We start from the raw sequence: 17,011 nt of genomic DNA, 5'->3' as shown, positions 1-17,011 counted from the left end.
GAACAAAAAACAACATTAAAATAGTTATTATACATTACTTTTGTTTTAGAGAAAATGTTCTTTAAGACTCATCTTTATCTATTTTTGATCAGCTTGTTTATCCATTTCCCTGGTTGTACTAAAGAAGAAGCCTTTGTTCTTGGCAATGAAGTAGCTGACACTATTACTGAGATGTTTCCCAGCCCAATGAAACTCAAGTTTGAAAAGGTAACTCACCACAAACATTTCATTTTGAATCAATTGTAGCAAGCATACCAAAGTTTAAATAAATGTCATTTTTTTTTAGAGATTCTTAAGGATCTTATTTCATTTTATGATAGAGATTTATTATTGATTAGTATCACAGTTAAAGAGCTTGACTGTCACTGTTTGTAAGTTTCTCTCTTGTTAGTTGAACTCGTTGTTGATCTTTGCCGAATTTGTCAGGGCAATTTGATCTATCTCTAGATCAAAATACTATCTTAGAGATTCAATAAATAAAGATCCTTTTTAAATCTTTTATTAGAAAACTTGGAAGCACAAGAATATATATATATATATTATGTACAGAAATAAAACTGTATCAGATGAATAACTTCATTCAAAGCTCAATAATAAAATATATTCAGATTACTACTAGATTTAATAAAATACAAATTCTAACTCAAAACTAAAATATGTCCTCTATGAAGTTTACATTCCGACTGAATTTTCTCGATGTTGACCTTTTTGACCTTCTTTTTGACACTTGGCTTAACCAATGAAATTGTTTTCTTCAACCAATCAAAATCACTTCCTGTGAGGTGTCACCTACTTGATTGACATATGTCATGGGTATTTCCAACACATGCAGTCGGTTATCCCGTAGTTGACATAGTTTATTTTAAATTATACTTTGGTTTATTAAATTGATATTTGACAATTAGAATTAACTTATTCAACTTGAATTTTTTTTATTATACAGTAAATTAATATATGTATATGACTCTTGAATGTATTTGCTAGGAAATAGCACAAGATATGACATGTGTGTTTGTGTTTTTTGACAAAAAAAAACTTTTTGGTTTTCCCAATATTGGGTGTATATTTTATGTACTCTAGAATTGAGTGGGTTTTTTTTTCCTGTAGTACATTTGAATCTTGTTGCCTAATTTTCTGTCAGGTCTATCTTCCCAATATTGGGTGTATATTTTATGTACTCTAGAATTGAGTGTTTTTTTTTCCTGTAGTACATTTGAATCTTGTTGCCTAATTTTCTGTCAGGTCTATCTTCCCAATATTGGGTGTATATTTTATGTACTCTAGAATTGAGTGGTTTTTTTTCCTGTAGTACATTTGAATCTTGTTGCCTAATTTTCTGTCAGGTCTATCTTCCCAATATTGGGTGTATATTTTATGTACTCTAGAATTGAGTGGTTTTTTTTTCCTGTAGTACATTTGAATCTTGTTGCCTAATTTTCTGTCAGGTCTATCTTCCCAATATTGGGTGTATATTTTATGTACTCTAGAATTGAGTGGTTTTTTTTTCTTGTAGTACATTTGAATCTTGTTGCCTAATTTTCTGTCAGGTCTATCTTCCCAATATTGGGTGTATATTTTATGTACTCTAGAATTGAGTGTTTTTTTTTTTCCTGTAGTACATTTGAATCTTGTTGCCTAATTTTCTGTCAGGTCTATCTTCCCAATATTGGGTGTATATTTTATGTACTCTAGAATTGAGTGTTTTTTTTTCTTGTAGTACATTTGAATCTTGTTGCCTAATTTTCTGTCAGGTCTATCTTCCCAATATTGGGTGTATATTTTATGTACTCTAGAATTGAGTGGGTTTTTTTTTCCTGTAGTACATTTGAATCTTGTTGCCTAATTTTCTGTCAGGTCTATCTTCCCAATATTGGGTGTATATTTTATGTACTCTAGAATTGAGTGGGTTTTTTTTCTTGTAGTACATTTGAATCTTGTTGCCTAATTTTCTGTCAGGTCTATCTTCCCAATATTGGGTGTATATTTTATGTACTCTAGAATTGAGTGGGTTTTTTTTTCCTGTAGTACATTTGAATCTTGTTGCCTAATTTTCTGTCAGGTCTATCTTCCCAATATTGGGTGTATATTTTATGTACTCTAGAATTGAGTGGTTTTTTTTCCTGTAGTACATTTGAATCTTGTTGCCTAATTTTCTGTCAGGTCTATCTTCCCAATATTGGGTGTATATTTTATGTACTCTAGAATTGAGTGTTTTTTTTTCTTGTAGTACATTTGAATCTTGTTGCCTAATTTTCTGTCAGGTCTATCTTCCCAATATTGGGTGTATATTTTATGTACTCTAGAATTGAGTGGGTTTTTTTTTCTTGTAGTACATTTGAATCTTGTTGCCTAATTTTCTGTCAGGTCTATCTTCCCAATATTGGGTGTATATTTTATGTACTCTAGAATTGAGTGTTTTTTTTTTCCTGTAGTACATTTGAATCTTGTTGCCTAATTTTCTGTCAGGTCTATCTTCCCAATATTGGGTGTATATTTTATGTACTCTAGAATTGAGTGGTTTTTTTTTCCTGTAGTACATTTGAATCTTGTTGCCTAATTTTCTGTCAGGTCTATCTTCCCAATATTGGGTGTATATTTTATGTACTCTAGAATTGAGTGGTTTTTTTTTCTTGTAGTACATTTGAATCTTGTTGCCTAATTTTCTGTCAGGTCTATCTTCCCAATATTGGGTGTATATTTTATGTACTCTAGAATTGAGTGTTTTTTTTTTTCCTGTAGTACATTTGAATCTTGTTGCCTAATTTTCTGTCAGGTCTATCTTCCCAATATTGGGTGTATATTTTATGTACTCTAGAATTGAGTGTTTTTTTTTCTTGTAGTACATTTGAATCTTGTTGCCTAATTTTCTGTCAGGTCTATCTTCCCAATATTGGGTGTATATTTTATGTACTCTAGAATTGAGTGGGTTTTTTTTTCCTGTAGTACATTTGAATCTTGTTGCCTAATTTTCTGTCAGGTCTATCTTCCCAATATTGGGTGTATATTTTATGTACTCTAGAATTGAGTGGTTTTTTTTTCTTGTAGTACATTTGAATCTTGTTGCCTAATTTTCTGTCAGGTCTATCTTCCCAATATTGGGTGTATATTTTATGTACTCTAGAATTGAGTGGGTTTTTTTTTCCTGTAGTACATTTGAATCTTGTTGCCTAATTTTCTGTCAGGTCTATCTTCCCAATATTGGGTGTATATTTTATGTACTCTAGAATTGAGTGGTTTTTTTTCCTGTAGTACATTTGAATCTTGTTGCCTAATTTTCTGTCAGGTCTATCTTCCCAATATTGGGTGTATATTTTATGTACTCTAGAATTGAGTGTTTTTTTTTCTTGTAGTACATTTGAATCTTGTTGCCTAATTTTCTGTCAGGTCTATCTTCCCAATATTGGGTGTATATTTTATGTACTCTAGAATTGAGTGGGTTTTTTTTTCTTGTAGTACATTTGAATCTTGTTGCCTAATTTTCTGTCAGGTCTATCTTCCCAATATTGGGTGTATATTTTATGTACTCTAGAATTGAGTGTTTTTTTTTTCCTGTAGTACATTTGAATCTTGTTGCCTAATTTTCTGTCAGGTCTATCTTCCCAATATTGGGTGTATATTTTATGTACTCTAGAATTGAGTGGTTTTTTTTTCTTGTAGTACATTTGAATCTTGTTGCCTAATTTTCTGTCAGGTCTATCTTCCCAATATTGGGTGTATATTTTATGTACTCTAGAATTGAGTGGTTTTTTTTTTCCTGTAGTACATTTGAATCTTGTTGCCTAATTTTCTGTCAGGTCTATCTTCCCAATATTGGGTGTATATTTTATGTACTCTAGAATTGAGTGGTTTTTTTTTCCTGTAGTACATTTGAATCTTGTTGCCTAATTTTCTGTCAGGTCTATCTTCCCAATATTGGGTGTATATTTTATGTACTCTAGAATTGAGTGGGTTTTTTTTCCTGTAGTACATTTGAATCTTGTTGCCTAATTTTCTGTCAGGTCTATCTTCCCAATATTGGGTGTATATTTTATGTACTCTAGAATTGAGTGTTTTTTTTTCTTGTAGTACATTTGAATCTTGTTGCCTAATTTTCTGTCAGGTCTATCTTCCCAATATTGGGTGTATATTTTATGTACTCTAGAATTGAGTGGGTTTTTTTTCCTGTAGTACATTTGAATCTTGTTGCCTAATTTTCTGTCAGGTCTATCTTCCCTGTGTGTTACAAACCAAGAAAAGATACTTTGGTTACATGTATGAAACACTGGATCAAAAAGAACCTACTTTTGATGCTAAAGGTATTGAGACTGTAAGAAGGGATTCTTGCAGTGCAGTTAGCAAGGTACATTAAAAATAATAATTAGTTTTTTCTCATACATTCTATAGTTATATGTTGTTGTTTTTTTTTTTTTAGTCATAGATTATTTTCATAATAATCAATTACTTCTTCTCTTAATATGCCATATTTTCTTGCATGTCAACTGCACCTTTTTTGTATTTTTGAAGAGACCCAATTTCGGGTAACAAAGAATTGTGATGAAATATCTGCGGCTAATTTATTTTATTTGGTTTGATAACACTAATGTGATTTTTCTATATACATTATGTTTATACTAATCTTTTGTAAAAAGAAATTGCTTTATTCTTTTTTGTTTAATTATGTGTGTAGAAATAGTCTTTCAAACAAGAACTAATTGATTAAGATCTAAGATCAAAATTGAAAGAAATATTTTTATCACAAAAAATCTCCTATCACAGAAAATGTTAATTTTTGTTTTCAGATACTGGAAAGAACAATTAAAATACTTTTCACAACAAATGATCTTTCTCGTGTCAAATCATATATTATCAGACAACTACAGAAATTATTGGATGGAAAAGTCAATTTTCAGGATCTTATTTTTGCCAAAGAATTTCGAGGCATGATGGGATACAAACCAGCTGCATGTGTTCCATCACTTGAAATTGCAAGGTCATACTTGTTGTTTTATTAATAGTTTGTAAAAATTTTAGGATCTAGTATTTTACATGTATTAAAATAATGACTGCACATTTTAAATGTAAATATTTAATATACCAATTTTACTAAAAAAAACAACTTAATAATTGTGTTTTGTAAGTCCATACAATGGAAGTTTCAGTAAAATAGTATTCTTGTATAGGAAATAGTATAGGGAAAAGAATGCAAATCAAAAATTTGTTTAGAAATAATATTTTTTATCTTACTAGTTAAGTAAACCTCTGAGAAATTAAGTCATTAATCTGCTTTCTAATTTTTTTTTCAGGCGTCGCATAAAAGTAGATCGCAGATCTGAACCTCGCATTGGAGAGAGAGTCCCATATGTAATAATAATTGGTAGCCCTGGTCTTGCCTTGATTCAACTAGTGCGAGAACCAATTGAGTTAATTAATGACACCACTCTTAGACTCAATGCCAATTACTATATTACTAAACACATTCTACCACCTCTGGATAGAATTTTCTCTTTGATTGGTGTGAACGTTCAGAACTGGTAAATAAAACTGAGTTATTTGGGCTATTTATGTTATAATTATTTTCTGTTATGAATCAGTAAATTGAAAAAAAAATTTACTAAAATAATGGCTTAATCTAATCTGCATGTCCCAGCTACTATAATTTTTTTTTTTTTTTCACTAGGTATCAGAATATGCCAAAGATAATTCGTGTGGTTCCCATGGTAATGACAGCTAATACTGCCAAACAAGTAAAAAAAAAATTTTAACTGAACTACAGAGTAACAATATTATGTTAAGCTGTCATTAATTGGTTTCAATGAGATGACTTTATCAACATCTTAAATGTTATTATTCACTGATAAAATGATAATGATTTCCAGTCAGATACAGTATGTTTAATCAGGTTGTTTTTTTTTTCCACAGGGAACTATTTCTCAATTTTATACCACATCCAACTGTCCTATCTGTGATGTGCCTACAAAAAGACCTGTTTGTGAAAGCTGCTGTCTAGATTCTCAAGGAGTAGTCTTTAGACTGACAAGAAAGATGTACACCTGGGATAGAACTTATCAGTGGCTGACACAGGTTTGTTAAAATTGTTTGTCTACTACACACTGGCATATAAAACATTTAGGGTTTATAAATTGCTTTAAACGCAAGTGCAAGAAAAAGAAGAAAAAAAGAGGACAAACTTTTTATAATTGTTTACTTTTCAATAACTCAACTTGCAATGAGCTAGTTTGGTATTAAGTAGTCAGTCAGCCACTCCATGGTAAATATGAGATTTCATTATGCAGTCTAACATTTTCTTTTTCTTTCCCTTTCTTATAAATGTGTGAATATATGACTTGCATGTGCAAGGGTAAAACTAAATCCTCTCTGTTGAACAGATCTGCTCTACATGTCAAGGTACTCAAGACAAAGAGCAAAAATGTATTTCCTTGGATTGTCCTATTCTGTATCGGAGAAATACTGCTCAAAGAGATTTGTCCAGAGCTGATTATCTTCAGGAAATCCTTAACAAAGTTTTACTCCAATAAAAGATCCTCTTTTTGAACTGGCAGCATTGAAGTCAATTGTCATCATTTAAAATCAAGGAAAGGATATGAAATATTTATTCTATTTGATTTTTTAATTAAAGCTCCAGCATTATAATTAATGTATTCCTAAGCATAAATAAATTCTAAAAAGGGATTGTCTTTGATTCCATATATTATTGATGAGTGCATTACTTCACATGACTTTGCAACCCCATTATCCTAAAGCATATATACTGTAAATTATTAATGGCTTTTCTCTATTGATATCCAAAAACAATGATTAGGCTTTGTAGGTAATTATAAGGCAGTGAAATCCTTTACTTAGACTCTACATGATTCTTAGGTTTAAGCATAATAAATCTTTTTAACTTGTAAGAACTCTCAACTCTGAATGTTATCCTACTGTGTATGGTATAGATAGGGCTGAGAAAAGAAGGGAGGCACAAAAATAAAACACTACTGCAAATGTTTTTACTTTGATGGATTGTAACAAACATAATAGTGACTGAAGACATAGTTTGACTAAAACTTGTATATTGATATTATGTAACACATGCTTCTATATTATTGTCTAGACTTGCTAGGTCACCCAACCCAAACATACCAAGAAATGGTAATGTACATTTTCCTTGCCCTCCCCAACCTCATTGAATGCCTTCCTAAAGTTTGTTTGTATAGGTAGTGGCTGCTTAGCAAGTCTAGGACCAAATATAGTACTTGTGTCAACAGGATTAGCCTTTGCTTACATTGGTGCATGTGAATAGCCTGTACAGCATTTGTTTATTGTGTCTTCTTCAACATTTTATTAGCCTTGATTTCTATGGTGGTCAGATCTATTCAATGTAATAATGTCTGTACAAAAATGATATATGTACATAATATTTTAATTCTTTCTTGTTTTACATACTAGTTCAGTAAATGTATTGTAAGAAACTGTAACTACTGATAGCCAAGTTCCCAACTCATTACTGCTAACCATATCAGCACTTCAGGCAAATAGTTGTCTTTCACTGAATCAGTTTCTTGAAATTGTTATCACCTCAATGTTATCTTAATCTTTGCCAAGAACTTGACTCATAATAAATGTATTACATGTATTGTAAAGGCTCAATTATTTCATTTCATAACCTGTTGTTTTTTTTAATGGACTCCGTTTAGGGCTTACATTTGTTTAGAATGATACAATAATATTTGAGTATGTTTTCTCTCTGTTTTACATGACATCAGGCATGTGTTCATCATTACTGGTAGTGTTAGTATTTTTTTTAGACTGCTTACTTACTTTGTCAATTTATCATTTATATGACAGAATAGGAGTTATTCTAAGTGTGTTGACAACCTTTCATATCTTACAGCTCTACTGTTTGTAAGTCCTATAGTGCTACCAATAGACCATATTGTAGACAAGCTTTGTGAGGAAGAAATACTTCTGTGTATGTATTATTGTGACAAAGAATTTTGTGTTTCTGTTATTATTACCAGTAAGTAAAAGTCACTATTTGTGTAGCTTTTTGTGTATACATTTTCTAAATTGTTTATGATGTAAATATTTACAAACCATTGTAATAAATTCTGAACATTTAAATTCTTTTTTTTTTTTTTTGAATTAACATAATGTGCTTGATTTTTAACTTACAACATTTAGATAGGTATTTAAACAAAAAAAAAATATATATCTATACTATAAAGTAGAATGTAAGGCGTATGTATGTATGTGCCAAATAGAAATCAAAACAGTTTGACCAATCTTAATAAAACTTGTGTACGCGAATGAATGAAACTATTAGAATATATCTTAACACGGCTTCACAGCTTTAGCGAACGAATGCATGAAAAATACTTTAGAAAAACAAATTTGAATGTTAATTTGATTAAATTATGAAATGAATGGACTATAATTAGTATGTTCATATGTTAAAGTATAAAACTATCTTTGCGAAGAGAAGTTCTATCATCTTAAAGTGTTAAGATATATTCTAATAGTTTCATTCATTTGCGTACATCTAATTAAAAAGGTAACGCATGCGCACATGCAAAATGAACTTTATCCAAACACGTGAACATACAAAATTAACTCTATTCATTTTAATCAAATATATGTAGGCCTACAAGCAAATGTTTTTATTTGAAAAAAATTGATTCAGGTCGATTAGCTATTTTGACAGCACAATTCATACTATTTTTACATTTACGCGTTCGCTTTAACCCGCGGGTAATATATGTCTAGTATGTATGTATGTGTGTGTATATATATATATATATATATATATATAGAAGCAGGACGTTTTGGCGCGAAATACATTATGTACGTTTATTGTATTATTTCTTTTAAAAGAATTATTCATATCTATGTTTTGCATGAGTGTTTGTGTTAAGACATATTTTCACGTACCGGTACTAAATGTAAATGTGTGTTTGTTTTTCACATCATTTTCTTTAATCAACATTTTGGCTTGTGTATTCCATCAATGAATTTCCATATGGTTGGGTGGCTCATTCCAAACTCGGCTTAAAGTCGCCGATGAGCTGCTTCCGCAAAATTGTTTTATCCCCATTGAGTGTTCTCTGATAGACCTGGTCTTGTCTTCATTTGTTTAACTCTACCTTCGTCAATGCGAGATGTGTCACCTAAATCACCCCTACCCAATTTCTCAAAATAATTCTTTTCAAAGTATCTTAGTGTCGTGTCACAGTTGACCGCTCGTCCTGCGCTGGACTGGGGCGATTTGCGTCGGCTGACTACACACACACCACTACCCCCATCTGTGCCACCACCAGGTTTATAACAATATTATGGTAGAGTGAAATAAACATTGTTATAAAAGCTACGTGCTTATTAAATTATCGTCAAATGATATCTCGCGCCTAAACGTCCCGTCACCAAAACCGCTCGCGCCAAAACGTCCTTTCACCAGAACGGCGGCGCCAAAAAGTCACGTACCGATATATATATAACAACAACAACACCAAAAATTTAGCTAATCAGCAAAACTGCTAACCACTAACAAGCTGAATCAACTATTTTATCATTTCATTTGTAGATTTCATCTGCTCATGTTGAAATTACAGTATGCTTATGTATTGTGTTACCGGGCATCTCAATATTTGATTGCAAAACAATTATTTAACATTCATTATAGAAATTAGGTCATAATGACTCAAAGAGGTGACTATATTCTTAAGTTTAATATCAAATATTGGTAGTAGGTGACAAACAATTCATGATAAAAAAGAATCTGTTGGGGATAAAACACAATGAAAATTGATCTCACACAATCAATACAATAGTTCACTTACAAACCTGTCTATTTATTTCTGCACTATTATCAATGGGTGTTTCTTAAAATAACTTCTAATATTACACAAATAATTTTCCAATTTAGATTTATAAGGTTGTAATTTCTAGCCCATTACATGCCATTTTAGAGCTAGCAATACTTTTCCATTGTTTAGTGAGAGCAGCAGGTTAGAACCAGTCATAACTTTACAAGTTGTGTAAACAAAAAAAAAAAAAAAGTAAATAATAATCAGTGAGAGCAACAAGCTAGAGCCAAGCTTATTTCTCCATTCATAACTTATCAAGTTGTGTCAGAAAAAAAGAAGCAAGCAAAATGTAATGAATATTTAAAAAAAAAAAAGAAAGCTTATATGAAGGAAAAAAGCTGCACTTTTACTGCTATAAATAATTATAACCCTGCCATGCACACCGCCATCTAAGTAGTAAGTAGTGCAGTCGGTGTGCACTGTTAGGGACTAGACAGAGAAGAAATGTTGACAAAGAACAAGAACGTCTAGAACTCATGAAAAGGCTGTGCAGACATTCTTAATATGTGTTTGTGATATTCAGGGAATAAACATCTGTGTTCTTGAGACGCCTTCTGTCAATTTATATATATTGTTATAAACCTGGTGGTGGCACAAATGGGGGTAGTGGTGTGTGTGTGTTGTCAGCCGACGCAAATCGCCCCAGGCGAGTTACGACGGTCGGCCGAGACGAGTGTCAACATGATGGTTCGGGAAGGATCGACGTCGTGAACAGAGCTCAGGAGCGTCACGAGGGATGTAGTCATCTGACCACCCAGAATGGTCGAGCGACGTTCTGTCCCGTTCTAGAAGGCCAGCAGGGACACCATATAAAGAGAGAAGGTATCAGAGACCAGTCAGTCACAACTTCCCGATCTACAGTTCGTTACAACGGCTCAGTACAAGTCCGAGACGAGACCAATGCAAGAGTTGATACGGCGGAGAGATATTAGTACAGTCTTGTGTTACGTGCTGCCAATTGTACAGTATTGGCTGTTATTTATTGACATTAAACTATTACGTTATTTTGAAGCCCAGCGTTGTCAAGTTCTTTAAGTTGGTGGAGTCGTTTGGTGCAATTTGTAGCGAGCCTGGATAGTGAGATTCGTAACAATATTGTTACGTATTTCTGAATCTTCTGGCTAGAAGTATTAGTAGGCACACAAATAAAAACACTGTAAAGAACTTGACGACTAAACTTTCAGTTTCATATAACTTTAATGACTATTAACTCTAACAATTCGTCACTGTAACATGTAGTGTAGAAGAATGTACAATATCTGTCAGTTTACAGTTAGCTATACTTCGTTGCAATTCATCTCTTCACTTCGTTGCACCGAGTCGTATTCCACAGAACAGACCAACGACACACTTCCCAGTGTCGCTCCAGGTCTCCAAAACTGAACCAAGTCGTAACAGACCAACGACACACTTCCCAGTGTCGCTCCAGGTCTCCCAAAGCTGAACCAAGTCGTATTCCAGTCTACCACATCAGAGCCGCACACGTCTTACATCGACTGTATCGACTGTAACGGCTGAAGTCCACTGTAGTTCGCTGTATAGACTTTAACGACAGTAGTCCACTCCAGTTAACTCTACCCTAGTTAACTTGCATCGAGTCGTACACATTTCTCTTCCACAGAGCCGCACACGTCTTACATAGTCTGTATCGACTGTAACGGCTCACTCACGACTCCATACGACCGACTTTCACATTAACTCTCTGGCTTATATAGAGTCCCTAATCGCTTGTCCAAAGTTGCACAAGTTGTGACCTCTATCTGTCACTGGACATTGCTAGTACCTTTTTGGAATAACATGTAAGGACACGTCACATCCTGACTTTGTTTATACACGTAGATTCGAGAAAACATCGGCTGCAGTGTCATCTTGCCGGGGTCACAAGTTGTGACCTCTATCTGTCACTGGACATTGCTAGTACCTTTTTGGAATAACATGTAAGGACACGTCACATCCTGTCTCTGTTTATACATGTACATTCCAGGGAACTGACGCTGCTGTGTTGTCTCGTCGGGGTCACACGTTAACCTCTTCCTGTCACTGGTCATTTGTAACACTGCCCCCTTCTTAGATCTGTTCGTCCCGAACAGATTCCATTTCACCACGATACTGAAGAAACCGATCGACGTTTTCAAGAAGGAAGCTTTGGTGGTTGCCCCCTTCTCAGAGATGTTCTTTCAATCTGGCAGTTGTCCATCTTCTTTCCATAGAAGAATGGGAGCCAAATCCTCATTTTTCAGCAGTTCCTCACAAATGTTTTCATCAATCTTGGTATGGAAACATCGATCTTCAGATGACGACATTGGGCACTCTTGTCGAGAAAATTCATCAGCATTCTAACGAGTTCGTGCTTTACTGGCTGAGTTTTACATTTTCAAGCATCTTTTTACAGAGCTTCTTCAGAGATACACAGGTTCATCACAGTACAGCAATATTCACATGTTCTTCTTACAACAGCAACTGACTTTGGGTTTGTACGATGCCTGTTGGGTTGATCTTCTCGTACAATTTTATTTGTACAGTTCTATCTCAGATGGTTACTCACTACAGTTCTGACATCTTAAACTACTTCTTTTCTGTCCTTCTTGCTTCTGACTTGATTATCGTTCTTCTAAAACCTTTGTTATACTTCATCAAACCTATTCTTATGAGTAATGTTCTTAGATTATTATTTAGTGGCTTCACACTTTCAACTGATTCGTAAGGCTTTCTTCTTTGGTTTATGGTCCCGGACAGAATCTTTCTAAAACATGGGCTGTGGAGTTTCATTAGTGCAGGTGGGGGTCTATCAGTGGGAGAAGTGGTGGGCTTGTTTTCTAATAAGATGGGCTATGGAGTTTCATAAATGCAGGTGGGGGTCTATCAGTGGGAGAAGTGGTGGGCTTGTTTTCTAACAACATGGGCTGTTGAGTTTCATCAGTGCAGGTGGGGGTCTATCAGTGGGAGAAGGGGTGTTCTTGTATCTTGATCTTGTTGGAGCCATCCACGTTGCACTCTGCATGTGTCGCTTTCTCCGCCTCCTACATTTGATATTGTTTTGGTTGCGTTGATGTCGTTGTCGTCTTACTTTCTTGTCGATCAATGCTGATGGCAGCCACTTAGCACATAGGAAGGTATTGCATTTCATGGCTGTAGTCATCAAGACTGTTGATCGAACAAGTTGCTTCAGCATTATTCTTCGATGGGTGCTTTGCGAATGAGCTGCAAGTCCACTTGAAGGCAAGTTGTCAAACACGTCATCACCTTCATCCGAGTCTGGAGGACTCGACTGTGGGGCAGGTTGATAACATTCAACGTGCAAAGGTCCATCAACTTCAACATCAGTTTCTATTGTAATTCCTTGACTATCACCAAGGCTTCTCGAGCGTACCCTGACAGCTGTACAAGCTTCTGTTAAGTCTAGAGCTTGTTGGTGTATTTCTAAGCATTCACAGTCTTCTTGCATAGCTACGTACGTACAGTTCTTGTCAAACGCATGAGTGCAGTAATCAAACTTCGAGTTCCTCTTGTAGACACTGGCAGATAGAAGACAGAAGTCTTTAAGGCCCACAGCAACAGGCTTGGACGCAGACCCAACGTTGTCTTGATCTGTTTGGCTGGTTGAGGTACTCATATCAGGTTTATCTGTAGCTAAAGCTTCGGTCAAACTATAGGTCTCTTTTATTGTTTCTTCAGCGGTCTCATTCTGCTTTTCGTTGAAACAGAAACAGCTACCGTCTCTTTTCATTTCTAGTAGGCCACATTCGTTTGGTTTGCTATCACAGTAACAGACAGCACAGCCATCACCAGCATCTTTATCGTAATTGTCTGTATCGCTACATTCTTGGTTGGACAATTGTTCGCTGTTCATCAATGGTGTAGCTCTTTCATCTGTTGACTCAATCTGATACTGCTGAATGTTCAGTAGCTCGTTCATCATGATTCTAGTTTGATCTTTTATCGTATCTGTTTGTTCTTCTGTCTTGTTGGGCGTGGTAGCTATTTGTTCATTTTCATTCATGGCTTTGATCAACTGGTTAAATGAAGATAATCTGGTGTTGATTTCTGATTCTATCTTCTTAATGCTCTCGTTCACCGAGTTCATTTTGTGTTGCAAGGTTCTCAGGAGCTCCGTCATATTAGGTTTGATTTCAAATTGGCAAGTGTCCGGATTCACATCTTCCTCCAACAGGGCTTGTCTGAGACGTGCTGTTAGCGTTTCCTTATTTCCGTTAAGCTGTAGACCTCTTTCTCGAAGCTCTTGTCTAAGTTCTTTCAAGTCAAGTTCAATAAGAAGTTTGATGGAACACATTCTAGCCAGAAAGATCCCACTTCTGACACCAATTGTTACGTATTTCTGAATCTTCTGGCTAGAAGTATTAGTAGGCACACAAATAAAAACACTGTAAAGAACTTGACGACTAAACTTTCAGTTTCATATAACTTTAATGACTATTAACTCTAACAATTCGTCACTGTAACATGTAGTGTAGAAGAATGTACAATATCTGTCAGTTTACAGTTAGCTATACTTCGTTGCAATTCATCTCTTCACTTCGTTGCACCGAGTCGTATTCCACAGAACAGACCAACGACACACTTCCCAGTGTCGCTCCAGGTCTCCAAAACTGAACCAAGTCGTAACAGACCAACGACACACTTCCCAGTGTCGCTCCAGGTCTCCCAAAGCTGAACCAAGTCGTATTCCAGTCTACCACATCAGAGCCGCACACGTCTTACATCGACTGTATCGACTGTAACGGCTGAAGTCCACTGTAGTTCGCTGTATAGACTTTAACGACAGTAGTCCACTCCAGTTAACTCTACCCTAGTTAACTTGCATCGAGTCGTACACATTTCTCTTCCACAGAGCCGCACACGTCTTACATAGTCTGTATCGACTGTAACGGCTCACTCACGACTCCATACGACCGACTTTCACATTAACTCTCTGGCTTATATAGAGTCCCTAATCGCTTGTCCAAAGTTGCACAAACACGGCTAATATCCTCTGGAATAACACGTGAGGAAACGTCACATCCTGACTTTGTTTATACACGTAGATTCGAGAAAACATCGGCTGCAGTGTCATCTTGCCGGGGTCACAAGTTGTGACCTCTATCTGTCACTGGACATTGCTAGTACCTTTTTGGAATAACATGTAAGGACACGTCACATCCTGTCTCTGTTTATACATGTACATTCCAGGGAACTGACGCTGCTGTGTTGTCTCGTCGGGGTCACACGTTAACCTCTTCCTGTCACTGGTCATTTGTAACAATATATTGTAAGATTATTGCCAATTTTTCTATAACAAAATTAATTTCCACAAATTAATAAATTAATTAGTTATTTTGTTTTACTCATGATTTGTATAGATCTGGAAGGGAAACTTTACCTTTTTTTTTTACTTTTACAAGTTTTGTTAGGGATAACGAATAATTGTGCAAAGGCCCAATTTGAACCAGACAGTGGGAGAAATGAGCTCTAATTTGTACCAGACAGAGTGAGTTGATATAAGCTTTGTAGAAAAAGAAAAAAAGTTTTTAAACAAAGCTTATCTTAGGGAAATAATCACTAACTACTGCGATTTATCAACCACATAAAACAATTTTAATTAATTAGTAGGCTACTAATTGATTAACTAACTGGTTAATATTTGGATTGATTCATGTAGGCCTATTATCATCGATTGTGAATATTATAATTACGCCCCTCGTTGATCAGGAAACATGAAAAGGACCAAGATGCCTTTGTGTAGTCGCTGAATGAACTCTTTATGTTGTGTCTGTTGTATTTATGTGTATGTTTCTGTTGTGTTGTCTTTATATGAAAAAAAGAGTCCTTGTAATGACAACAAATTTGCATAAGGATCAATAAAGCAGTCTTAGTCTTAGTGAAGCTGTCGACTAACAAGAAAAACATAAAAAATGTCGTTTTTGTTTAGCGCAATTTCATGCTGTAAGCTTTCTCAATACGCCATGATCCTATCACTTGTCAGGACCAGTTGGAAAGGGGTAGGGAAAAAGAAATGTGTATCTGGGTGATCGCTTTTTAAATGCATAAAAAAATTTCAACGACCTGAATTACATATTTGCTTTGTATTTCAAGAGAAGATTATGCCTTTTTGGTTCAGTGTTGTATCTATAATTTTTGTGGTGCTGTAAATTAGATTCATTATTTTCGTCTATTATTTTTACCAGAAAGTTATCACATAGATCTAGAATCTAGATCTAGTCGTCAAATATTTCGCACAGATCAAACTAAATCTCGATTAGAAAATGATTATCCATTGTCATTCTACAAAACAATTTGGCGAATCTCATTGAATGACTAGATAAGAGAAACAACTCTAAATTTACACGTCCCAATTCCGCATTTTTGTTGTTAGATTTAATCTATCTTATCTAGTCTAGATCTATATAGATCTATATAGATCTAGAATCCAGGTCTATGTAGTCTAGATCTAGACTCTAGGTAAATATAGGGTAATTTCCGCTTTTAGCTGGCGTATTTACGTCTCTAGGCAGCACCTGGCAACCACTGGCCAGATTTTTGCGATGTCCCAGCGTTGAATCGATGCTAAAAAAATTATTTTCAGGGGGAGATAACCTAGTTGATTTTTAATATCGCCAGCTGAAACCATACTCGAAGAGAGAGGAAATAAAAACATATAGAAATAATAGAATTAATAGCGCTGTAGAGCCGACTCACAGACCTATATAAATATCGCCAGCTTATAGCGGATTGCAAGAGAGAGAAAATAAAACAAATAGAAATAATAGGAATATTTACTATTGTAGTAGAAGTAGTACTTTAAAAAAAAGGAATATGGGGGGGGGGGGGGGGGAGTAAAATATTATTTAAAATTGGAATGACATTAATAAAGCGTAAATTTAGGTACCTTTTTTTTTTCATAGAAATTTAATTTAAATAGATTTAGGCCTATATTGCCCTATATATGATGGGATTATTGTATAGATCTATGAAGTATTTGATGAAGATTTAAGGTGCTGACAGCTTGTAACATTTTTCAATAAAGCTGAAATGAATGTTGAATTTAAATAGATCGATGATCTAAGCCTAAATCTAGTGGACTAGTCTAGTGTAATGTTGTGTGTTATGAGACTTGTTGCATTGTATCTAGAATGTGCTTGAGGATACATGCAATAAACAACTGATGTCCTTATAGA

At 34.6% G+C, this 17,011-nt stretch overlaps 2 protein-coding genes across 7 annotated transcripts in view; both read left to right on the top strand.

Annotated features, from left to right (window-relative positions):
- LOC106057776 (uncharacterized) overlaps positions 1 to 8,100 on the top strand; it is a 54,448-nt gene extending 46,348 nt beyond the window's left edge. For 5 of the 6 annotated variants that reach the window (XM_056032795.1, XM_056032790.1, XM_056032793.1 and 2 more), the window contains 7 exons: positions 93 to 207; positions 4,202 to 4,339; positions 4,779 to 4,969; positions 5,283 to 5,510; positions 5,657 to 5,723; positions 5,899 to 6,060; positions 6,366 to 8,100. In XM_056032795.1, coding sequence (XP_055888770.1) covers positions 93 to 207; positions 4,202 to 4,339; positions 4,779 to 4,969; positions 5,283 to 5,510; positions 5,657 to 5,723; positions 5,899 to 6,060; positions 6,366 to 6,515 — 1,051 coding nt within the window. In that variant the 3' untranslated portion in view covers positions 6,516 to 8,100. The remainder of the gene's footprint in view (positions 1 to 92; positions 208 to 4,201; positions 4,340 to 4,778; positions 4,970 to 5,282; positions 5,511 to 5,656; positions 5,724 to 5,898; positions 6,061 to 6,365) is intronic. The other variant, XM_056032794.1, reaches the window with a different exon arrangement.
- An 8,088-nt stretch (positions 8,101 to 16,188) lies between these two features.
- The window catches only part of LOC106075349 (tubulin--tyrosine ligase-like protein 12), a 29,302-nt gene continuing 28,479 nt past the window's right edge, over positions 16,189 to 17,011 (top strand). Inside the window, exon 1 of the mRNA XM_056033165.1 lies at positions 16,189 to 16,305. The gene's annotated coding sequence lies outside the window, so the exon portion shown is untranslated. The remainder of the gene's footprint in view (positions 16,306 to 17,011) is intronic.

The sequence above is a fragment of the Biomphalaria glabrata genome, chromosome 6, assembly GCF_947242115.1.
Source record: "Biomphalaria glabrata chromosome 6, xgBioGlab47.1, whole genome shotgun sequence".
In the NCBI taxonomy this organism is placed as follows: Eukaryota; Metazoa; Mollusca; class Gastropoda; family Planorbidae; genus Biomphalaria; species Biomphalaria glabrata.
Note: the sequence above shows the minus strand (reverse complement) of the source record. Positions and strands in the feature narration are given on the sequence as shown.